General features: G+C 37.2%; 1 protein-coding gene across 1 annotated transcript in view; it reads right to left on the bottom strand.

The window, feature by feature from the left end:
• The window catches only part of ANK2 (ankyrin 2), a 223,803-nt gene that overhangs the window by 28,983 nt on the left and 169,967 nt on the right, over positions 1 to 24,853 (bottom strand). Inside the window, exons 28-37 of the mRNA XM_046656002.1 lie at positions 20,005 to 20,229; positions 17,247 to 17,401; positions 14,834 to 15,045; positions 14,322 to 14,526; positions 11,784 to 11,880; positions 8,690 to 8,918; positions 7,776 to 7,901; positions 5,133 to 5,255; positions 3,160 to 3,192; positions 1,228 to 1,249 (exon numbers count right to left, since the gene is read on the bottom strand). Of these exons, the coding sequence (XP_046511958.1) occupies positions 1,228 to 1,249; positions 3,160 to 3,192; positions 5,133 to 5,255; positions 7,776 to 7,901; positions 8,690 to 8,918; positions 11,784 to 11,880; positions 14,322 to 14,526; positions 14,834 to 15,045; positions 17,247 to 17,401; positions 20,005 to 20,229 (1,427 nt within the window). The remainder of the gene's footprint in view (positions 1 to 1,227; positions 1,250 to 3,159; positions 3,193 to 5,132; positions 5,256 to 7,775; positions 7,902 to 8,689; positions 8,919 to 11,783; positions 11,881 to 14,321; positions 14,527 to 14,833; positions 15,046 to 17,246; positions 17,402 to 20,004; positions 20,230 to 24,853) is intronic.

Raw genomic sequence — 24,853 nt, 5'->3', positions numbered from 1 at the left:
AATATGCATATATAAAGATATATTTAAATAATTTATATCAATAAATATTTGCTCAAATATAAACCAATGCAGACGTCCAGAATTTCAAGGATTCTAGTCCTGAATACTGATTTAGCATGAGAGTAAGGACACTCTCCAGTAAAAGCATTCCAGTAACTTAGTAGTAAATTAAATTGTGCTAGGACTTCAAAATAAAGGGAAAAAAAGCCCTCAGGTCATTGATGGGCCAGATGACCATATTAAACATGGTTCTAAGTTTTCTCCTTTGGGGAATAGCACCCTGAAATACAGTGATTCAAAATAAATCTTAAAATGAATAAATATGAAAAACTTGAATTTTTTTCCTAAAGCATTTGGGGCATAAAAGCCAGAAAGATAGGCGAAAAATTCAACTACTTCTACACAGGAAGCCAGAGAGTCACCAGAAACAGGCCAACAAACTAAAATGTTAATTGAATGTTACAGACCTGAAATGAGTTCTAAAATAGCTCTCTTAAGGTCTGTACAAACCAGTTCTCTCTTCAGTAGCTTATGCTTGGGATTTGCATATTATTTAAAATTAGCCCTGTAATGACACGCTATTGTGATTAGCAATTTCATCCAGAAGGCTTTAATTTTTGCATTCTTGGTTCTTATTTTTTTCAGAAGGTTTTCACAAAAGTCCGTTAGACCTCAGCCCTAAACAAGTCAGTTACACTTCACCACAGTAAGGGTGGGGGATGGGGGATGGGGGGTGGGGGGTGGGGGTGGGGGTGGGGGAGAGTTAGCGTTGGCTGACAGCTATTAAGACAGTATCACTTTCGCAGGTGCAGCCTACAAAAATAATGAGGGCTCTACCGAAGTCAGTGTCACTTGATATAAAAAGTGATACTGTCATGTCAGTGCTTGAAAAAAAATGAGATGACAATGTTATGCTAATAAATGCACAAAAACGGTAGGGTGGTCTCTAAACAAGCATAACAGCAATAGCAGGGTTAACAGGGATATCAAAAGAAAGTGAATGCTTAGATGAATAATCATTGCATTTTACTGCTAATTAGCTCATACATTAGATATATTTGTCATTTAACTGGCCAAGCTGCTTTTCTAAATATACATTAATCATTAATAAGGATAATATAAAAATATAATTATTATGGTGGTTAGTAATGGCAACTAGCTTGCATCTTAATTCATGCTTCTCTTTATTGTAGCCAGCTTTCAAACAAACTCAATTTAAAATCTTACTTTTTTCTGATGTCATATCGATCTGAAAGAAAACATACATAAATTGAATGGTTACAAATAGCATCTTGTGTCATAGCCCCTGATGCGTACAATAAGCTCATATTCATAATTACACACATTGGGAGACCCCATCGGCTAGAGCAAGGTCGGAGTAATTTGCTACAGTTCTTCCTGAGAGTCCCTTGATTCTTATCCCAACTTAGAAAAAATAAATCTCCTTTCTAGACACTATGGGTAGAAAGTCCTTCTAATGTGTTATTCCTGGGAAGATATGACTCAGGGTGTGTTTGATGTTAGAAATAATATTTATTAGGGAAAAGGCCAGGAAAAGAGGGAAGTGGGTATTAAACAGTAAGTGTCAATTTAGTTGAGAAACAGAAGGAAAGAACAAATAGCACGCCAGGTTGATATGCTCTACAGAGGTAGTTTCATTATCGTTAACTACAAGCCAGAATGCCAAATTCTGAAAGAACACGAAGTGGATCTATTGCCCTGAAGAGTTCCTGAAAATATTGAATAGAAAAACCATAAATCTAATGGAAAAAACTCACTTGAACTTAGCAAAGTTGGTTTTGTCATTGTATTGCTCTTTCAAGAAGTTGTGTAGGTATCATTTTGAAAAGCTTTGGTAATCCAGCCACCAAGTGCAGGAAGGAAATTGAATACGTGAGGCAAAGAGTGACTGCACAGTTGAGGGAAAGAATGACCTCAGTCTGTCAGAAGTGTATCGTGTATCTGCTTACGCACGGCAGGATAACGAGTCTATAATCACGCCTCTTCTCCTGCTCCACTGCCAGGATATCAGTGAAAAAGTGAATTCATGGGGACTCTCTGAACTGATAAGGCCTTATATTTTAAGCTGGTGGGGACGAGGGTGCTCATTATACTTTTCTATGTTTTTGTATTTAAAATCCAACAGAACAACATTAAAAAAATAAAACCAGTATATTTGCAAACATTTAAATGTAACTAATAATAATTGCCTTTGTCTATCTTAGAAATAAAAACCAATATATTAATAGGTAAGAATAAGGAATTTTGCAATGATTTCTTCTATTTCTATACAACGTTTGGGCATTTTCAGATCCTTATAAGGGAAACAAACACATAGTTTAACTTCGAAGCAGGTATAATTCAAATGGCTACTTATTCAAGGTAAGCTCTCTAAGACCTGTTTTCTCCATCTACGATGTAGCATCTGTGATGGCACACACCTCATAGGGTGATTGTGAGTGATCAGCGTTGACGAGGTATGCGGAGCACTTAGTAAAGAGCCTCCCTTATAAGAAGTGCTCATTGTCAGTAGAGTTCCGCATTATAATGTCATTACAGTCTAATGGGTGAACTATATGCTCCTTGAAGTTTTTGGAATCAGTGGTTCTCAAACTTTTTGGTCTTAAGACCAAAAAAATTACTGAGGAGCCCGAAAAATTTTTGTTAATGTTTGATATATATACATAAATAAATACCTGTATTATGAATTAAAGCTGATAAAACGATAGAACCCAAATACACAAGCACACATTCCAGAGTGTCATAGTGATGATATCACACACAATGTAGCCTCTGGAAAACTCTGTAGCTTGCGAGGATACGGGAGTTAAAAGGCAAATAATGTCTAAGTTCTATTTAAAAAAAGAGTTTTGACCTCCGGGCATCTCCAGACCAACCTTTGCGAACCACTGAGATAATAGTTTGATCTTCAGTAGTTGGTAGAGAAATATATGTTATTGCACAGAGACAGGATAACAATTTACAGGGAAACTTTACTGTTCTCTGAAGTCAGTCCACAAGATGAGAAAACAGGGGCTCAGAGAACTTACGTAAAATTGTGATGCTTTAGTTACTAAGAACAACTGTACAACCCTTCTGAGAACACAGGTAAACCACGGGCTTTTGTTAGTTATAGCCACGACAATGTCAAACAATTACCTCTTCCTCCTGTTCTTGATCTGACTCTGATTCCTGCAGCCCCAAGATGCCATGCAAGACAGGAAAAAAGAGAGCAGGAAGAGCAGAGAGCATTTAGAAGAAAAGAAAAGATTCAATACCCTGCCCCCAAACATCGACAGGCAAGCAAACAGTCAGGGCACCCTTATTTCTTCTTACTAATAGTTTACAGAAGACAGACACAAAAATTAAAAAGGCTTGACAAATGTAAAAGTCTGTAGGTTCAAGAGACAAAAGAGACAAAATTACAAATATACTAATTTATTACACCAAGGAAGTAAAATTATAAATATTCTAATTTCAGATGCTAGGTCACCAGCAGCCTCAAAGTTTGACACTCAAACTTTAATGGCATACATTACAGAAATGGAGATGATAACATCCCAGTCATTACAGATATTGGCCGAAAATGTTAAAAGCCACAAATAAGGATATGGTGAAATATTTTCAATACTTGGGCCATATTTAGGAGTTCTATTATAATAAATAGCTACTAAATTCTAAAGTATATCTGAAGTATACAAAGTTTGGCATGCTTTCCTTTCGTTTTGGGTTACTCAATGAAAAGTTGTCCTGGACCACAGGGTATTAATAACTGTGTCTGATATGTCTTCATTGAGAATATAATGTAATAATGAAGTAAACGCTTTCTTTTAGAGCACACTGAAGGCTCCCTGAAATCAGAGACAAAGCTCAAGCATCCCTCTCTATTACTTGGTGGACTGCCTGCAGCAGAACCTATTTCTTCCGGTCCTTAGGTGGCATTCGGTTCTGTGACTGACAAGTGAGCAGCCCTACCAACCCCATGCCTTCTGCAGCACTGGAGAGCAGTTAGTTTAAGCTCACTTGGGTCAACAGACCTCTCGCTGTATTCTAATTCTTGGAAAATATGTAAATTTCCACAGATCGATGGTGCTTCATCTCATTTTTGTCATTTAACAAGAACTCACGATGTTAAACTTGATGCTACAAGCTGTTCTCTCTGTGATTGATCTCTATTTACAAGAATAACTAATTAAGAAAAATATACCGTGGTGCATAAAAAGAAGTATAGGGAATGCTTTGTTTTGTGGAATCAAGATTTAGGATTTGAAATATATTTCTACTTCCCCAGGTCTCACCTACACCACTCACCCCAACCTCCCCAACCTCTAATACACACCCCAACAACTTGCTGCAAACTCCTATAGGCTGCCATGTGGGAGCTTTCTATTAAAAAGGGGGTGCCAGTTAAAAATTTTTGTAAATAATAAGAAAGAAGTTATCCCAACATTAAATTCTTTGATTTGATCAGGGTAATCAAGGAGTTTTGTAATGGGGAGAGGTTTGAAAAGGAAGTAATATCCGTAGGTAGACTGTGGCTCAGAAATTAATGAATTTATCTTTTTCAACAATGTTTAAAATCTACTCCTTATTTATACTCATCATGTTAAAATATCTGAAAAATTCACCTGATGCTCCTAAATATTACAGGTTATAAGATGAACAGGTACTTATTTTATCAATAAGATAAAATATCATGAGGTTGCTCAGAATTTAATAATATATAACTCGCCTGTGAATTGGTCGTAAACAAAAGCTAATAGCTCATAATATTTGGGAGGGCCAAATGCACTAGCATAGTCCCAGGAGGGTAAGTAAAAACAATAATGAAGACAAAGCCAATTATTTTATTTTTAAAAATTAGTCCAAAAAGTTAAATTTTAAATTCAAATTTTCTCTCTCCCATACCCAATATGTATTTATAGAAATTTTTCCATCAAAGTGAATTTAATGCAAAATAAGGTAGAGCAACTTTTTCCCTACTTAAATGGAAAATCATAAATTTGGCAGGGAATCAAATTTGTTTGATTTTTTCATGCTTGCATTCAGTGTCTTTGCTTTTATTTCTTTTCAAAGCTTTGAAAATCAAATCTCACAGTGCCTAATCTGCACCCCAGCAGATTTTACAATACCTTTGTATAAACCGGCAGGGTGATGTTTAAGTTGCAGATAGCCTGATGCACCAGGCCTCTTGTGGATTTTGGCTCTTTCATAAATGATAGTCGTCCGCAAGGTTCCTGAGTCGTGTCACGTACCTTGAACAAGAAAGGAACACAGGCTTCACTCCTATCTGATGAATACTCTTTTTTTTAATTAGATGATACTCAAAAGAATCAGGGAAAAATAAAATTCAATTGATAATGCAAAGTAAGGATTTAGAAGAGTTCCTTTTTCCTTTTCCTATTATCTTGAATGACTTAAAAAAAATCATTCAGCTAAAAAACCATTGTAGTAAAATATACATAACACAAAACTTACCCTTTTCACTGCTATACTTACCATTTTTAAGTGTACAATTCAATTCAGTGGCATTTTAAGCATACTCACTGAGTTGTGCAATCATCACTACTATGCAGAATGTTTCATTATCCCAAACAGAAACGCTGTTCCCATCAAACAGTAACTCCCCATTCTCCACTCCCCCAGCCCCTGGTAACCCCTGTCCTACTTTCTGTCTCTATAAATTTGTCTCTGCTAGGTGCTTCGTATAGATAGAGTTATACAATACTTGTCCTTTTGTGTCTGAGTTATTCACTTATTTTCAAGGCTCATTTATGTTGCAACATATATCAGAATTGCATTCCTTTTTTTTCTTGTGTTAAAATATGCTAACATAAAACTTATCATTTCAATCATTTTTACATGCACAGTTTAGTAGCATTGAGTGCATTCACAGTGTTGTACAACCATCACCACCATCCGTCTTCAGAACTTTTTCATCTTCACAAACTGAAACCCTGTTTCCACTAAAAAATAACTTCCCATTCCTCCCTTCCCCCAGTTCCTGGCAACCACCATTCTATATTCTGACTATGCATTTGACTACTCTAGCTACCTCATACAAGTGGAAACACACAATATCACTTGTCTTTTTGTGTCTGGCTAATTTCACTTAGCGTACATCTTCACGGTTCATCCATGTTGTAGCATGTATCACAATTTCATTCCTGTTTAAGGCTGAATAATATTCCATTGTATGTGTTTACTACATTTTGTTTATCCATTCATCCGTTGATGGATATTTGGGATGTTTCCACTTTTTGGATATTGTCAGTAATGCTTTTATGAACATCGGTGTGCAAGTGACTGTTTTTTGGGGAGTCCCTGCATTCAATTCTTTGGGGCATATATACCCAGAAGTGGAATTGGTAGATCATATGCTAATTCTATGTTTAACTTTTTTGAGGAATCACCATAATATTTTCCACAGTGGCTGCACCATTTTACATTCCCACCAGTAATGCATCAGGGTGCCAATTTCTCCACATCCTCACCAACATTTGTTATTTTCTGTTGTTTTTTTGGGTTTTTTTGTTTTTTGGTAATAGCCATCCTAATGGGTATGGAATGGTATCTCATTGTGGTTTGAATTTGAATGTCCCTAAGCTGTTGAGCATGTTTTCATGTGCTTACTGGCCATTTGTATACCTTCTTTGGAGAAATGTCTATTTGAGTCCTTTGCCCATTTTTGTATTGGTTTGTTTATAGAATGACTTTTGTACATCAACAATATCAGATATTAGCTTAATTATACAGCTGTTTGTGTTAAATGGATCCACTATCCCTCAGCAGTTACTGCTCAATGTGGTGATCTGACAGAACCTATCTTTAATAAGGCAAAACAATCGAACTTTCCAGAAACGGCTCAATGAAAGGCTCAGTGGAGATCTTGGGAAAACTTAATAGACTTAAAAACACTTCAAAGAAATTTACAGACACATACAGAAAAATCATGAGGGGTTAAAAATAAAAGGCGTCATTGCTGATGAACTGTTTGGGAATTAGTATTCTGAAGCAGGACTAGTAAAATGCTGATGGAGACCAGCTGCTACCTTGTGAGGATCTTGTGAGAACTGAGCATTAGGACCTCTAGACAAGAGAAACAACACTGGGAGAAACGGAAAAAATGAGTGGCTGGAGAAATAGAGAACAGAATTACTACTGCCTTTTTATTGGAATCTAGAATGAAACATGTATATATTACTGCCAAATTTGTAATTTGCATTAATATTCCTAAACAGAGACAACAAATTATTGGTGCATTAAAGTGTCTCTATAAATTTTTACTGAATGAATTTATGAAAGTATATCCAGTCTATAGCTCTATCTATGATACTCTCTTATTAGATTAAATGAGATCCTGGTTCTTTTTGAGAGCTTTTATTACAAAAAGTTGTCACTTAGAACTCTTTTGGTCTCCACATTTGTGAAATTCATTTTTAAAATTTAAGCATAAATATTTAAAAGATATAACAGTAAAAAAAAAAAAGGAGAGACTTTTGGAATTTGGAAAAGAATGGCCAATTTTTCTAATTAATGAATTGGCTTTTTGTCCTCATTCTTGGTCTTAAACACAGTCTATAACTAAAAACTAAGGTTGACTTTGAACTTCAAAAATAAAAATGATTGGTTTTCCAGGACTTCAAAATTTTACAGATATAGTTTAAAAAATCACTGGAAATGATTGAAAAGTAAATATTCTCTCCTACTAAAGGAAGCAAAATCTTTACTTGATCTTGAATAAAATACATTATAAAATTCCATGTATATATTACCTTGACAAAGAGAGGAAGTCTGTTTTCTTTGAAGGCAAAAAAACTGAATATATGATGTTGGCCACTCTTGGTTAATGGCACCAGGTTGCCAAAACAGTCAACATAGATGGGTTTTCCTTCTAATACCTGATGAAAACAGAGAAAAATAACACAGAATATAGTAGCTGCAATTATTACTTGTTATTTTCACAAACAAGTGGTGGTACTACTTGGAACACTAAAATTCTTTAAATATACAAACAACAGTCTCTGCTGACTGACATTTTGTTTCAGCTGTGACAAAGTGCATATGAGAACTCCCTCTTCTTATGAGTAAGGGGAATCTTCAAATGCACGATGCTATTTAATGTTAAAGTTCTCATTTCAACACTGTAGCATGTTACCCCCCAAAACGAATATATCTTTAAATCCTAAATTTAAATCTCTGATTAGGTAATTTTTGACATCACAATGAGCCAGGTTACTCGACTTCAATATCCAAAGGTCTACATTGATGGAAAATTCTGAAATAAGACAAAGTAATGTAGAAAAGCCCTGGATATTGTACTTTCACATTCACACAAAAAAATATACTTCCCAGATTGTTTTCTTTACTATTAAAAATAATAACAACAAGGAAAGATAAAAAATCTAAACTGTTATAGTCACTTACATACTTTATCAATAACTCATGATTTTTCCCAAAATAATCTTTAAGAGAGTCCTTTTCCTCTTCACATACACTGAGACAACCCCTATAGGATAGGTCCAAACTAGCTAAAAATAGCTAATTTTGGACCTTGACCTTCTAAATGATCAAAATGTGAACTGGTCTTTTTTTATCTATGACTCTACTTATTAAACATTATTTTAAATATGGTCTATTAATAAAGATATAAAAAACATATCAACATAATTGCTTTTAAATACAGCACCTCCACATCCCTGCTTCTGGCCACCTCTGCAAAGTTTTCCTGCTGCTCAAGGGTCTTATCCACTTTATCATCAGTCATGCAGAAACATCGCAACCTGGCTTCAATGGGGTCATGCGATTTGGCAAACACTACAAATTTGGCCATATACGGGACACAGATGATTTCTCTGTACACTTGGGATGCAAAGGTAACGGATTCCTGGATTTGTCGACAATCTATCAGCCAGAACCTAGAAAATGAAATACGGTCAGTTACCTGAAATTTAAAGTGTACCAGTTGAAAAAAAAAAAAAGTTCCTTCAATATGATTAAAGTAGGCATTAAATGCTTCTTGGAAAAAGAAGGTGAGAGAGGGAGACGATGTGACAAAGTAAAGGGAAAGACAGCGAGGAGAGGCAGGAGGAGAGATGGGAAGGAAGAAGGGAGTGAGGGGAAGAGAGAAAGATGGTATCAGGCATTTACGATCAACGATTAAATACTGCATTTGTAACTTTCTTCCTTTGAAGCTCTTCTGAGTATTCAACCTTCTGAAATGTACCTTTAGTGTTTTGGAATCTTTTTACAGTGGTGTCCGCCCATATCAGACACTATGATAAATATCTCACTGGATGCATTTCTATTTTCCTCAGTTCCCCCTCCTACTCTTCATTTCATTTCCTGAAACTCTTTCCAATAAAATCTACCCAGCTTCTCCTCATCTCCTCATTCTTTTCCAAAAACCTCTCCAGTCACCCAGGTTGGATCAATCTAACCATTTTTAAAAATCTGCTTTTGCTCCAGAACTCCTAAATATTGCTGAATATAATTCATAGAAGAAATTATTGGTTTTGTGACTAATTTATGATTTCTAGCCTCAGCCGAGTCTGTGACGTTGCTTGGCAACTTTTTCCTCATATATCATTTTACTCAGCATAGTGACAACACTAAACCTTTATGACACTCCTCGAGCTTCCCCCTCATGTCAGGCCGTAAGAAAGATAACTCCACTGAGAAAGTAGAGGCCACCAGATGGACGTTTTTCCAATTTGCTATCTATACACTTCCAAAGGGTTATTCCAGAGCCTTGTGCTCTGAAACCTTTCTCCATCAACAGCCACCTCCTTCTCTTGACTCCTTTCCTACAATCTTCAAACATTCATGAGATGTCCTTGTCCTCTTGGCTTCTCTTTTCTTCAAATTTCTGATCCATCTCTCTTCTTGTTTTTTTTTTGTTTCTGGCTTTTTGGTAAAGTGTACATAACATAAAATTTACTATTTTAACCATTTTTAAGTGTATGATTCATTGGCATTAAGTACATTTACAGTACTGTGCAACCATTACAGCTATCCATTTCCAGAACTTTTTTTTTTTTTTGCAGGGGAAGATTCCCCGTAAGCTAACCTCTGTTGCCAAACTTCCTCCTTTCCCCACCCCCAAAGTCCCAGTACATAGTTATATATAGTTGTAAGTTCTTCTGGTTCTTCTGTGTGAGCTGCCACCACAGCATGGCTACTGACAGATGAGTGGTATGGTTCCGTGCCTGGGAACTGAACCTGGTACACCAAAGTGGAGCACACTGAACTTTAACCACTAAGCCATCAGAACCGGCTCTCCTGAACTTTTTCCTCATCCCAAACAGAAACACTACACCCATTCAACAATGATTTTCAATTCTCCTCCTCACTCCAGACCCTGGTAACCTCTATTATACTTTCTGTCTCTATGAATGTGCCTTGTCTAGGTACCTCATATAGGTGGAATCGTGTAATATTTGTCCTTTTATGTCTGGCTTATTTCAGTTGTCAAGGTTCAGCATAGTTCCCAGCTCTTGGCAGGCACTCAATACTCCCTTTCTCTTTATACTGATTCAATGATATTTTAGTCACTGTTTCTTCAGTTGTCTGGGAGTTAATTTATTAATACAATAACTAAAAAACTCCTGACTTCTCGGTCTGTCCTATAAGGCTTTCTCTAAACAATGTTGTCAACCAACATTCCAACATTATTTCTGAAGTATAGACCTCAAGATCATTGTTGCTATACCCCAATAACCTTTCTGCATGCTATCTCTGCATTTTTGCTCATGTGACTCTCTCTTCCGCTTTTATCCGCCTATTTTTGTCCTACATGCCTCATGAGTCACCTCTTCTCAGACATCCTCTCTGAAAACCCCAACAAGAATGCCCTCCTCTGAATTCTTTTGGTGCCTCTGGTGTACCTCTCATTCAGAACTTGTCATTTTCTCACCTTGGGGTGTGGGTGCATGAGTGGCCAAGCACACTCATGCACAGAACCAGAGACAACAATTGAGCCCTTGGGGTGGCTGGAACTACAAACATGTGCCACCACACCCAGTGATGGCTGTGCATTAGAACTGAATTCTTCATGCATTTCTATCTTTTCTTCCCCCCTAGAATAGGAATTTAAGCTTTAACCACTCTCAGCTCCAGTTTTCTCATCTGTAAAACGGACATAATACCTCTTGCCCTACTTAAGTCACAAAGCTGTTGTAGTAATCAAATTAAACAAATGGGAAAATGCTTAGCTATCCATTAAAGATCATGCGAATGGGAACTAACATTAATAAATTGAGTTAGTGTGTGCATATGAAATAAAATTAGATAGCTTCAGCTTTTTAAAGATGTGTGATATTTAAATGGGTAATGTGTAAATGTGTTAGGACACCGAAGAGTCACTGAAACCTCCAAACCATTTAAGCAAACCACAGTGGGCGTTGTGTTTCTGTTATCGTTCTGTTGGAAAAAGTAGTTCAGGCTATTTTGTTGACAGCAGGAAACTGATCATTCGTAAGACCTTTGGGGCTGGAAAAAGCGCTGGCTGCTAAAACCAGACACGGGGTCACACAGTCAAAGCCGACAATCACTGATTTTCCTTAGATTTTAACCTGACTCGTTGGACTTTATTACTGTATCATCATTATTACATTTGCTGGCAGGTCTAGTTTAAAACATGAAAGTAAATGCAGACCATATTTAAAACCAAATAAAAAAAATTCACTTTTAAAGAAGGTAAGAAACAAAAGAAAACAAAACAAAAGACAGTTTAGGGGGAGGGGACAATATCATAGTGGCTTCTCTGTGCTGCATAACCATACCTGGCAGACACATTGGTTGTAAAGGAAACACATTCATTGACAAATGTTAATGGCGTAGTTCCTGTAATATCTTCCCACTGAGCAGGGGTGGTTCCACCTGAAATAATACAATTGTTGAAAAAAATCAGGCAAAACTCCAGACTCTGGATTGTAAAATAAAATCTCTGTGGTTCTGGCTGTGTTCACCAGCATATCCCATCCACCCCTCAGAATGACACACTGGAAACAAAATAACTAAAAACTATGTGCTAAAAAAATGACACATTGAAAATAAACAGCAGACACCACCTTCCAAGGAACTAAATTTAAGGGAGGTTATTTGAATAACTGCTTCAAATTACTAGGTGTTCTATTCTCTGCCTGACATTCTGAAGCTTTTATTGTAACTGCTAGGCTGTTAAGATAATTTTGAACTGTATACAGCTGATTATTTTAAAAGATCCTTTGACCAACCAAGGAGCTGAATACTTTGCTAAATTAATGAAAAGTACAAAAATTCTTTTGTTCCTGAACTTCATATTTTATGCAATTATTCTCTTATTTATTTATTTTTTTGGTGAGGAAGATTGGGCCTGAGGTAACATCCATTGTCAATCTTCCTCTTTTACCTTAAGAAAGATAGTCTCTGAGCTAACATCTGTGCCAATCCTCCTCCACTTTGTATGTGGGATGCTGTCACAGCATGGCTTGAAGAGCAGTATGTGGGTCTGTGCCCGGAATCTGAACCCACAAACCCCTGGCTGCCAAAGCGGAGTGTGTAAACTTAAGCACTATGCCACCAGGCCAGCCCCATGAACTTATTTTCAAGAAACAAAGTTTCCTCTCAGTTTACAACTGAAGGTTGGCAAAAAAGAGATGCTTGGAAAATATAAAGAGCTCAATAAGTCCTGCAGGGTGAATGAACAAATGAATGAATGCCACAGGCTGGCCTCTGCACATAGGAAAATCACCACAAAGGCTGATGCCCACTTTCATTTCCACTGAAAAATTAAGCTGGTGTAGATTTAACAGCACAGGAGGAATATGCAATTGAGATGAAGAAAAATTTTGACTCTAAAGTTTCTTAAAGAAAGAAACGGGTTATCAAAGAAAGGTCATGGAAACTTATTCTAATACGCCTTTAAAATAAAAATTCTTAGCAGAACTGTATAATATAACATAGCAAAACACAAAAATCCAAACACATAGGTTAAGCATGTTTTTTTAAACTTAATAAATAAATTTAAGAAATCGTTTGGTGCAAGCCCATCTGAAGACAGACAGCTAGAGTGACTAGATTAGATAGCGTCTAGGCCCACCTGGTACCCACTTGATCATCTACAAGGGCAAGATGTGCCACAGACTCTTTTCAATCTTGTTTTGCTTCCATGCTATTATGTTGAGCATCATAGAAAAGTTAATCATATATACATGGACCAAAAAGTATGGGAAAGACACCCAGGAACACTAGGTAATAACGAAAAATGAGCAACCAGGCAAGAGATCATAGGTGAAGCATGTGATTTCCCCCCACACTCACTTTAATCCATATATTTGAAAATTTCGTCATATTAATAAACCTATGGGGTAAAGTCTCAACAACTTGCTATCATAAGCATGGAAAAAATACTAATAAGAAAAAATACTACTACTACTAATAAAAATACTACTAATAATAATTAATTAATACTAAAATAAGGGTGAACATTCCTGCCAATATGAAGGAGAAACAACAAAAAAAATTCTAACAATACCTAAACAACCAGGGATGGTTATTATTCCTACCCAAAAACAAAATATTTACTGAATGCCAGTACCATGTAGTTACTGTTCAATAGGGAAATTATCAGTCAAGTTGTGTAGCTTGAGCATAGGTTGCTTATATGGATTTTTCACCTGACACCATTTGTATTATTGGGCAGAGACAACCAATGTTCTGGGAATGTCCTTCTGGAGTTTGGTAGTTGTCTGAAAGGTATTACAACTTCCAGTTGAAAAGACCAAAATTCAGTTAAATGTTAAAAATCTTTACTTTGTTTTTCCAAAGTTAGTTCAATAGATCAATGAGAAACACATAACCAATTCTTAGAAAAGTTTGGTTTGAACTACTGGGTATAATTATTCAAGACGCTATTTATTTTTCAAAAGCTACAAGATGATGTCTTCAATGAAAGCTTAAAGTTTGGCCTCTGAGGTATATGGGCTTGGACTGGAATCCCAACTCTGCCAAATATTTAGGGTATAATCTCAGGCAAGTTATACAACTTTTCTCAAACTTGATTTCCTTTTCAGTAAAATGGGGTTAAAGTTTCCTCATAGGACTAATGTGAAGATTAAAATGACAATGCAAATGATGGGTCTAATAGTTTGGCACACAGGCTTTATTTAGAAATATTAGCTCATTTCCCACCACCCTTCACTTCCCGAGTTAATTAGAATGTTTTTCTGAATCAATGCATATAACCCTGTAGGCATCTTATGACAAAGGTAATTTAACATCTGCAACGATCTAAGTTTCTTCTTTCAGAACATTTACTAACACAGTCCTACGTGACTCACCTGTTATGCTGCACAGTAATCTTAATGTTGGGGCATCTCCCCCAAAACCATTCAACATGACATCACTTGAAGCTTTGGGGACAGGAATGGTCATGGTAATTGGCTTGTGAAATTTTCTCCTTCTAGGTTCCAAAGTGACAATAGGGCTGAAGGTAGCTTTGTTGCCTAGGATCTTCTTAACCAGCTCGCTGTGCATAGGTTGAGCCTTTGTGAGGAAAAGAAAAGTATTAAAAATAACAACACATCATTATATTTCATGTCAAATTTCTTACTCAACGCATTGCTTTTTATCTCGTAAATCAGTTTGGGGGCTTCAAGTAAGATAACTGTGAGTTTAGTACTGTTTCTAAGCACTCCTCTAAAACTTTATAATGACAGCTTTTGCTCACCCAGGGATAAGTAGATTCTTTAACCATTTATTTCCCATTTGAAAAGCTGATTTGAAAAGGTGATTTTTTAATCACCAGAATGAAATCCATGTTGGGTGACCTTGCGTCTTAACACGGGCATACCTGCAGGCCTACGCGGATCCGCTTGGTCAGGGCCCCCTCTGGGAAGACGGCCTGCACCTGGGGCACCACCGTGCTGCTCAGAACGCCTCCCTCTGGGCCAATCAGGTTGCTGTCCTGTTTGATGCGAGACACCACTGCAAAGTACTGTGGGAAGTCGCGGGTGATGATGCGGCAGATGCGTTTCTTTTCTAGGTCTTCCGGGCTATCCAGCACTGCGACAAGAAATGACCCATCTTCATACAGCAAGGGCTTCCTTCTGAAAGCATTCTAGCAAACTCACTGGCATGGCTAAGAGTGAACAGACGTGGCAGCAAAGCACTTTTTTCTTTTTAAATAATAGGAAAATTTTAAAAACAAGGCTATCCTAACAATACCAGAAAAAAAATTTGCAATCTTTCAAGACCCGTTAGTATTTATTTTGCATGTCTTATTTTTTTGTGCAAACTAGGTTTTTCCAGGGCGCCGTGAAAGAAAAACATCTAGTTTGAGATGCAGTATTGCAGAGCTGCCTTGTAAAGGAGGGGGTTTGAGGGCAAACCTGGGATGAAAATGAACCTATTCTATTCTTGGTTCATGTGATAGGGAGGAAACTCTTTATGAACTCCCTTTCTTTGCAATTTCAAAATTAGCTCAAAAACTAGTTACTGTGGTTTTAAAAAGTAATAAAGCCCTTTCAGTTCTCAAGGGAATAGGCAGGAATAAAACCTGTCTTGAAGGGCAAGGTTTGTGTTTGTGTGTTTACTCCAGTAGGACAGTTTTTTGAGATAGTCACTGTGGATATAAAAAACGGTCAGTAATTATGAATCCAGGGTTTCAATATTCCCTGGAAACCATTAACTTATCAAACTTATCGTCCAGCATCAGGAGGACAGGACCATGGGCATTAGTGCAGATATGTAGGGCAATACAAAAAATCAGACTGGTTTAAAATGTAGAAAATTTGAACTAAGTGGATTACTGAATTTATTAAGAGATTATGGAAAGTTTTTCATTTTTAGAAATCATTTACAATTCATTACAGAGTCAGGAATAGCAACTATGTGGTGTTTTTGACTATTGAGTATAACTAGGTACCAAAAGCCAGAAGTCCTGGAATCTGATCGTGCATCACTGATGCTCTGGTAAACACTAGCATACGCTTACACAAGAATGCATTTCCAAACATAATGACTGTGAAAATACACAAATCTGAATCTTTGTTTTAAAACGAGCTTTTTACCTATGTAGAAAGTAACAACAGCAGGCCCCCGTCCGAGGACAAGATGCCAATGCTCATGGCAGTGTCAATGTCAGATAAATATCTCAGACGAAAACATCCTAAAACTAAACGTGGGCAAAAGAAATGGTTCCAAGAAGCAGAGCAGCTAAATATTGCATGGAACAGGCTTTATCAGTAAGATTCCTGATCTTTGTATCTTGCTTGGAAGATACTGACCTATACATCTAGAGGGCATACTTTCTTCTTCCACCCACCCTGTGGATAGTGGAAGCCTGGTCTCTAATCTTATTCAATTTCAGCAGGATGCAGAAAGAAATATGAAAGCATCAGCTGTTGGTCTACTATCCACAAGCCACGCCTGAAGCTACTGCAGCAATCCCAGAAGACAGAGAGACATGACAACAGCTGTGCAGCTGTGTGTCCAGCGCTATACAACATTTGGCATGCTCTTGGCATTTAGGCAAAGACCTTGCCCTATTTGTGTAGTTACTTAAAGTAGAACAGGTCTCCTGGTATTAGGACTGGACCTTGTCTCTGTGCAACCTAACGAGCCCAAGAATGAGCCACTTCCTTCTAGTCAAACAGATATTTCAACCTGTGGTAAAATGGCCCAAGCTGGATTTGGGATTTACAGAGTCTAAAGACATAATGAAAAAATAAGTTCCTTAACTATATGTGTACGTGTGTCTATGAAATTCGACCCTGGCTAACTTCCTGTGTGAATTGTATGCGGACGTTTGAATCCTTAATAATCGAAAGTTAAAAAGAAATTATATTATCCCATGATGCACTAGTTATGGGATATGTAAGTTTTTCAATAGAAAAGCTGAGCACTTTTTACCAGTGTCTTAAATATCTAAATTTTCAAGTGAGGCATTTTTTAAAGTCACAGATTTATTATCCAGTATCAGCTTATTTTGTTACAAAACAATAATATCTATTCTATCTTGCGTCTTAGTTTTGAAAAAGTCTACACTAAAGATGGAGACATAGTATGTCTCGTTACTAAAATGAGATATTTGCTATTTAAAGGATTTTTTTTTCCTGCATGCAAGAGAAGTAAGACTAGGTAAATAAATTGTGCCTTCCATCTCAGCATCACTGGAACATGCCAGATTCCCCTAGGTCATAATGAAGTGCACTGTTTTCATGCCTCCACTTTAGAGTTCTTTGAAAACCCTCAGTATGAAGTACCTTCATCCATGCCATTAAGGATTTCATTCAATTCGTCTTCAGTGTATTCACAGTAATGCTCTTTCCAGCTGTCCCCGTTCTCACTGCGCAGGACCACCAGTTCCCTCTCCTTTCCTCGAAGGGCGGCAAAATGAGGGATCTCCACGATCACAGGCCTGTCATGGTAAGGCAGAAGGTTTAGTGTGGACAGGAGCTAACCAACAGCAAGACAAGCACCTTGACTCTGTCTGTCGCAAAGTGACCTGGAATTCTTCTCTTTCTGGGGACAGAGACAGAGTGGGCTGTCCTCTGGAGCTGTCGGCTAGCAGATGGTTGCACAGTAGCACTCCACCTCAGGGGCACCAATCCTCAGGGTCATGCTGCTACCTTAAGCCAAATGATGTTTCCCTGTGAGTGCATGTGGCATTCTGGAACTTCTCCTTTGATAAATGTAAGTAGAACACATTTAACCAAAAGAAATGTACATGCATATCTGGGATGTGTGCCAACCTCCTGAAACGTTTTCTACAAGGTGCAAAATGACAAAATGGTTTAAGAGGGAAAATGGCTCACGTGTTGCATAGTTTGATGTGTTGTAAATGAGGAAATGTCAGAAAAGTTGAAGACTTGGGAACTAAAGAGTCATGCACTCATGGTTTTTGTTTATATTTTCTTCATTCGGGGTAACAATAGGCATGTGCACACATGTGGCTTGAATCGAGCACCTCAGCAGACAGCCCAATTGTGTGCAATGCCTATTATATTCAGGATCCAGAACATGCGCCACCCCACTACTGTCAGGTTGCATTCACTCTCAGAATGTACAGAGGCTTTTGATTTTTCAGTCCAGGTTGCTTTGATACAGACTCCGAATTTATCATAACAACATCATAACTAGCACATAGTACAACTAGGCAGATCTCATGCTTTAAACGAAAATGAAGGTCACAGCACTTTAAGGGAAAAGATATAAAAACATCACTCAAAAATAAAAGTCACATACCACAAGGGTCAGAAATGGTCTACTAAAGATAGGTTATACAGAATTTAAATCATAGAGAGGGACATGTCATGGGCACAATGACAAAAAGAGAAATCATATTGCAGAAGAAGGAGAAGAATGGGGGCCAGCAGCCATCAATTTGTTTTAAGTCACTCCTACCCAAGGAATTTGGTTCCAGGAGGCCCCAGCTGAAGGATGCGGCTGACCAAACTTTCTCCCTCATTAAGTGGGGGAGGAGCCGTGGGCAGGTGAAGTTTACTGAGCACATCCAAGCAGCAGTAAAAGAAAGAACATAGGTCAGCTTCAGGCGTTGTTTCCCACAGAACCCCAGCGTCTCCAGCTGAGCAACAGGGTGAAGTGTGGTTTCACACTGCGTTTGGTTCTGCCCCTCCATTGGTCACAAAGAGCAAGGAACCGAGACCCAGAGTGTACAATGGAGGTGTGTGGAAGGAGAGCACTTAGGGGCTGGATCTGTCCCCATTTAGGTTCACTGCCAGGGCATGAGCCAAAAAAGAAAAATAATATGCTCCACAAGAAAGACCAAGCTGTTGGGAATACAATAAAAACTCTGACTCGGTAGAGAGGCCAGATGTTTTCATGGATATTCCTTGACAGATCTGAAGATTACTAAAAAGCCTAAAAGCCTGAGCACGAGGGAGGGAAAAGGGCCTGGTCCAGAGCACAGAAGGACTTGTGGGGGAAGTGCTCCAACCATAATGGCATTCTCTGATGCAACCCAGAACTTCACAGGCTCCTTCTAGATCCCTGGTCTGTCTGATAAGAGGACACAGGAGGGGGTTTCCTTAGTTGGGAAATACAGACACACCCCTTTTCAGGTGTGAACATAATTTGGAGCAACCAGTTAAGAGTTTGCTCCAAATTACATAGCTTTAGAACATTTTCTGAATTCTAAAGCAAGAAATCCTCTCCCCAGTATGACATTGGCAAAGCAAAAGAGTTCATGATTCCTAGGATTTTCTCCCAGTTTTTAAGCACAAAGACTCGATATGACAAGACTTAAATACAATTGATTTGTTTCAAAGTATTTTGAAACTCGTCCCCGTCCAAAACTTCATCCTTTCGTCACTTTTCAGCGGTAGCTATTCATTTCTTGGGATATTGAGATACCGCTTAACATAATAGCAGCCATACAAACAACAGAAGAAAGAAGAAATGCTAATTTCTGCTCAAAATTGCTAAAAAGAGCATGGCGGAAGTTAGTCTGGATTTTGTTGTCTTCATGAAAACTACGACTAAATAGACTCCCGGTGTAATTTTAAGACTCAAGGTAGCAATTTTGATAACAGAAAAGACAATCACATAGACTAAATTTTTGGATCTTCTATAAAGGCAACACTGCTTTCCAAAGTGAAGATAATGACTCTGTTTCATAATGACATGAAGCTTTAAATTTATGTTTAGAATAGAGTAGTATTTTTTCTTTATGACTTTACCACTTAAGTCTCAGATGAAATAAAAAATACCTACCATCAGCTAAAACATGATTATTCACATTGGGAGTCTAGCAGCTATTATCACATCCAAAGAGAAAGAATAATAATTAACCTGAATGTTTAACTCATTAATGCCTTCAAAGAGAGGCATGTAAGTGTAGTCAAGCATTGAGGTGCTACTTCCAAGTTTTACACAATTTCATAGGGGCCAATCTTCTTTCAAAACGTTTTGACGTACCTTTTTCCACTCCATCCTAGTGATTTCATGTAGAGGACACAAGCTCACCGGTGACTAAGTGGGAGGTTTATCAGAAACCCTTACCCAAGGAACTGAGCACCAGAAGGTCCAACTTCGATCAGGCGACTGGCCAGGCCTTCTCCTTCCACCATTGGAGGCATTGTTGCCAGCCTATGGCGTTTGACCAGTCGGCAGGTGACTCGTGTCGGGGCAGTACATTTCCGAGGGGGAATAATGATACGGAGCCCATTGTGTCTGCATCCTCGCATAGCACCACCTCGGGCATCCACCATAAAACTAACCAGGAAACTAAAAATTAAAATAGAAGATTAGATGTGTTGTGAAATATCAGAGGCAGAGAGATAAGCTTTGTCAAGTTAATTTTTTTCCATAATGCTATGTTCCCCAAACACCTCTTTTCTATTTATATGCATAGTAGCAAAAACTTTGTCCTTAAAGGTTATTTTACTTTATAACAATGCCTTTATTTCTGTTTCATTATTGTTTCAATTTTTGTATTATTTTGAACTAAAGAAGTCTGCTAATTCTTGTTAACAATAGTGATATTAAATATAAACTGTAAATTAATAATATGCCCAATTGACTTAGAAAGAAAGTGGAATGAAATTAAATTAAGAACACTGAGGAGTCTTCTTTTGTTACAAATGCAAAGGCTCCTGCTTCCTTCTAAGTGTGTCCTGAAAAATCCCCATATTGAAACAACATAAGGATAGAGCAGAGAGGAACGACCAAACTGCAGTTTATCTAAGTTAACTCGACTTTTCTAAATTCCATCTTGTCTAGCTCATTTTAATATAATTCTATGACTTAGGAAAAAAAAAGATTCCCAGGCCTTCTCCCAAGATCTAACCTGTGTACATGCATCCTGCTCCAACATCTTACCCAGGATGCAGGTTTGTAACTGATTACATTTCAAAGAAGAGGAAAAGCAAAATAATAAAATGTTTTAGATAGAACCAATTTACTGGTTGAAAAGCACTTTTTCACTTCTTAAGTAGGAATCTCTCTGTCGTGCCATGCTAACTGAAACAAAGATGGGGTGGACAGGAAACAAGATTATAAACACCTTCTACTCTGTTTTGAAGTGGGAAACCCTGGGCTCATGTTGATGGAGGATATCTGTGCATCAAGATTTTCCCCAAATTATAGTAAATTGAACGTGGGAAATCATAGCTAATAATTTAGAAATGTAAAGGGATCTCTATTATTTTTCCCAAGCTAACTGTTCATGAATCCAAGGTGACTCAGCCTGTTTATTTTAAATGTACCAAGAGGAAAGGTTTGATTTACTTTGAAGTTGTTTCCTTTGGGACAATCTTAACAGATCCTGATGCAGCTTTGTGTCAGTTCCTGTCATTTTGTTAGTCATAACACTCATTAATGTGTTGGAGGCACTCACTTTGTCAAGGAGCAAAAATTAAACCAGGCAATCTGACTGTTGTGCACATACACACAAGGACACAAACAAACAGTGTGTACGCCCTTACACAAACTACATTACTGTCTTTCCCAGTTTTCATTGTATTTGTAAGATTTTTAGACCAAAACAGAAAGAGGAAAGCACTATATAGGTGTATTATGGATCTACTTATAGCTTCACCAGCGCAGAACTATACCAGATTCACCACACCTAGATACTGCATCCATGACAACATTTAAAACATTTAAAGCAATTTCATCAAAGTAAATTATGGGATAGAAACACAATACATTTATGTTATTTTTAGACAAGTGAAGAAAAAATATCTTAGCATCCTCTTCACAGCAGAACACAGAGCGCATTATTAAGCATGCGATTAAACAGAAATCCTGTTGCTAGTATCAAAAATGGATGCGAAGGAGCCCAGAGTCCCTGTCTGAAGCACACCATGCAGGACGAGACCACAAGAAGAGGCATCAGAGTCCTTCCCACATGCAGGAGCCAGCCTAGACGGGCCATTCATGCCCCGCCCTATGTAACCAACAGTCCAGTACTGAGGTGTGGATGTTTCTGGTCTTTATCAAAACACAATGAGAAAATGTTGGCTGCTTTCCTACTACTAAGTAGTCTTTCAGTATGAATTCTTAAAAAAAATTCTTTCCTATTTGTTTTTTAAAATGTAACATTGCTCAAAAGATTGGAAGAACTGGTAAAACTTCTCCATGAATATAAAAGTTTCCATGCCATTGTATTATTTTTGACTAGGATTTTTATAAACACTAGAAAAAAGCTACTTAAGTTTTAACCAGTGCTGTTCCAAACTCATTGCCATATTTCTGACTTTCTCTAATTTTTTGCTTTATCTTTTGGTTACTATCACCATTGGTGAGCAGAACAGGGACTCAGACTAGTAAGGAATTATTACAATGCATCTGCTTAATATTATCAATCTTCGATACTATTTGTATCTTTTGAAGGCATTTAGGGAGTTTCCACACTCATGCTACGTGCTATTATATTTCCACTATATCCATTCCGGGGACGGCTTATAGCTTATACAACGCCTCCACCTAGAAGAGCATACAGGGCATCCTCTAGTGGTGCATTAATTGAAGACGCTATGTTCTTGGCTGTAACAATGTTTGAGTAACTATATGTTTAAATTACTTTCTCTGAGTTTGTATCATTGACTGTTCCTTTTGAAATTCTCTTTTGTTCTCATTTACTCCATAATTTCCATTTCCATGCTCCCCGTGTAATGTTTGTTACCCTATTAAGTGTCAGGTGCCCTGCTAGGAACTGAGAACACAGAAAAGACATAATTGCTGCTGCCAAGATGGTCATAGTCTAAGCCCCAGATGTCACACGATGGTATCGCTTACTCAGAATCACTTACTTTCCTGGTCAATGAAAAATGAATTATAACCAAATACAGGAGTCATATACATGCCATAACGGCAGCGGCCTTGTTCTCCATATTTCTTCCTGTGTTCCCCCAAGGCCCAGCACAATGTGGATGGAGCACATAATAGGTAGTTGATAAATAATTGTTGAATAAGTGAATGAATGGAAGACTGAAAAGGGCAAGTTGTAAGAAGTTGTATATATTTCTGTCTAATAAAGAGAGAAGAAGGCTAAAGTAGAAGGCAATTTCATTTGGTCTCTGCACAACCAATCCAGTTAGAACTCATTCAAATTACTACACTCACATGTTTCAGCTCATAAAATAGCAAAATAGTTGGGAAGGAGCATCCTTAATATGAAATATTCTTCTACAGGCCTTTTCCTGCTCCAAAATGAGAGAACCAATAAATTTATTTCTCTTGATAGAGGACTAGTAAGAAATGAAAGTAAGCAAAAACCATTTGAATAGACCAAAGTAAACCATTTTCTTATGAGTGAAATTACATGAAGACAGACCAAAGATTGGGAAATCAAAATAAAAGAACTTAAAGACTGAAGCTGCAAGTAAATAAATTTAACTCTAAGTGTGTTTGTGTCATTATAGATCTGGAAAGTAATCCCTAAGTACTGCATCAGAACACAAAGCAAACTGGAAAAATTAAGGTGCAAATATGCATAATTCAGAGAAAAGAAAAATTAAATCTCCAAAGAAAATAAGCCTTTGCTTCTTTATCAAATAACCAAAGAAATCAGCACAGACTACAAACAGTGATGCTCTAGCGAGGGGATTTTCTTCAGCAAGAGAGAGAGAAAGAGATTGAGAATAAAGCGAAACAAAAAGATGTCAAGAAAGAAACAAGAGGATTGGAAGACATGGAAGAATTAAATAATAGTCATAATGAATAAAAATGTCTGTAAATTTAGCAAGAAAATACTCTAAACAAATTAGACTCAAATAATGTTATTGTAGAATAAACACCTAATAAAAAAGCCGAATATGTAAAATTGTATGCTAAAAGAAGTCTTGTCTTCAAATAAGAGGGAATAAGAGAAATAATGATTCAAGTTTATATCTAGGTACTGATGAAAATTCTTTTAGATAAAAGTTAACTAATATGCTAATCAGTTAACATGCTAATCAGTTAATCCCAATAGTTCGTAATACAAAATTGGGTACACATTTTCATTAAAAATATCAGACTATCAAAAGCTGTCATTATTTGGATTGGTAGTAGATTAGTGTACAGTTATTCTGCAATGTATCAAACAATTTCAAACAGCAAAAAGCAGATGGTAAGAGACCATGTACTTTTTTGTACCATAAGAAAAAGTGAAAGGTTGGAAGGCATGAGTCATGAGATGAATCAGTTCACATACTAGAGTTGATTAAATAAATATGACTTTCTCACCATTTCAGGGGATTAAAAATGGGACAAGATAATGCCTGCAAACATTTGGAGATGAAAGGAATTGAAGTAAAAACATGTAATTAAATAGGTACAGAGGAGATGGGATATGGATTGAAGCTCAGCTCTGTCGTTCGTGAGTTGGAAGACTGAAGCATCATCTGTCAATGAGGGATAATCACGTCACCACTTACGGGTACAGTGAGGATTAAATCACAGGTGGGTAAAGCCTATAGAATTCAATAAATGCTCGTTCTCTTTCCCTGTACCCATATGATTTTTTATACTCTGAATGTCTTAAACATAATAGTACAATATCATACAATGCCTAAAAAATAAATGGAGAAGCTAACATTTATTCAATACCTACAGTGAACTTGGAACTTTGCTAAAGCAATTTAATATACATGGAGTCTTTATTAGTTTATGAACCTAACTATTTAAATAAGATATAACAATACTACTATCACAGAGCACAAGACAATGCAGTAAGTACCATGCTCCTTCCTGGATCTATCTCTGTCTTGAGTTATTGCTCTAACCTTGGGCAAGTTGCTTAACATCGTTAGGTTTCAGTTTTCTCATCCATAAAATGAGAGACTGTGAGGAAATAAACTCCAAGATGGTCTGCTGGTGTTAAAATTCTCAGTACCATTTACTTGTTAACTACGTTAGGAAGCCT

Source organism: Equus quagga, chromosome 3, assembly GCF_021613505.1.
Source record: "Equus quagga isolate Etosha38 chromosome 3, UCLA_HA_Equagga_1.0, whole genome shotgun sequence".
Taxonomy (NCBI): Eukaryota; Metazoa; Chordata; class Mammalia; order Perissodactyla; family Equidae; genus Equus; species Equus quagga.
The sequence above is the reverse complement of the archived record's forward strand: the minus strand, read 5'-3'. Positions and strand labels throughout refer to the sequence as shown.